At 60.3% G+C, this 728-nt stretch overlaps 1 protein-coding gene across 1 annotated transcript in view; it reads right to left on the reverse strand.

Annotated features, from left to right (window-relative positions):
* Positions 1 to 728, reverse strand: part of LOC104390383 (chromosome unknown open reading frame, human C19orf47) — a 17,361-nt gene that overhangs the window by 3,313 nt on the left and 13,320 nt on the right. Inside the window, exons 2-3 of the mRNA XM_009999496.1 lie at positions 488 to 602; positions 139 to 193 (exon numbers count right to left, since the gene is read on the reverse strand). Coding sequence (XP_009997798.1) covers positions 139 to 193; positions 488 to 602 — 170 coding nt within the window. The remainder of the gene's footprint in view (positions 1 to 138; positions 194 to 487; positions 603 to 728) is intronic.

The following is a 728-nucleotide window of genomic DNA, read 5'->3' on the forward strand; positions in this document are numbered from 1 at the left end:
CTCTGTCGTGACAGCGTCGTGATGGAGCGGGGGGGGCAGCCCTGGAGGGGGGGTAGATGATGAAGAGGTGGTTAATGAGGGGAAAGGAGGGGTTAAACACACCCCAACACACCCCAGAGCCCCGCAGTCTGTGCTCACCGGTGCGACGCGGCTCGGGGGGGCTGAGGGACTCGGTGGCCGCCCTGAACATCTCCTGGGGGACAGAGAAGGAGGTTGGATCCGTGGGCTGGGGGGCCTGGATCCCATGGGCTGGGGGGCCTGGATCCACGGGCTGGGGGTTGGACTTGATGACCTTGACGGTCTTTTCCCACCTTAAGAATCCATGATTCTATGGAATGTGGTGCTGGATGAACCAAAGGAGTTGGATCCACCCTGGGAGGGTTGGGTCCATCCTAGGAAACTTGTGTCTATGCTGAGAGGGTTGGATCCATCTTGGGAAGGTTGGATCCACCCTGGGATTCTGGCTGGACCCATCCCTGCTCCCCACCTGCCTGTAGGCGACCTTGGCGTGTTTGAGGATGGCGATGACGTCCCCGACCACCGTGATCCCCAGCTCGTTCATCAGCTCCTTGTTCAGATCCAGCAACATGTTCTTCTGGATCCTGGCACCAGGGACCAACTCACTTAACGAGCTCTGCCCTCGTTAGGACCCGGCCCTTAATTAAGCCTTGAGCAAAGGGAGCAAGAAACCCCCCCACCCTGACCTCAGGCAGCCCCACCCCCCCAGG

This window comes from Chaetura pelagica, unplaced genomic scaffold (genome assembly GCF_000747805.2).
Source record: "Chaetura pelagica isolate M959 unplaced genomic scaffold, ChaPel_1.0 scaffold2726, whole genome shotgun sequence".
Classification (NCBI taxonomy): domain Eukaryota; kingdom Metazoa; phylum Chordata; class Aves; order Apodiformes; family Apodidae; genus Chaetura; species Chaetura pelagica.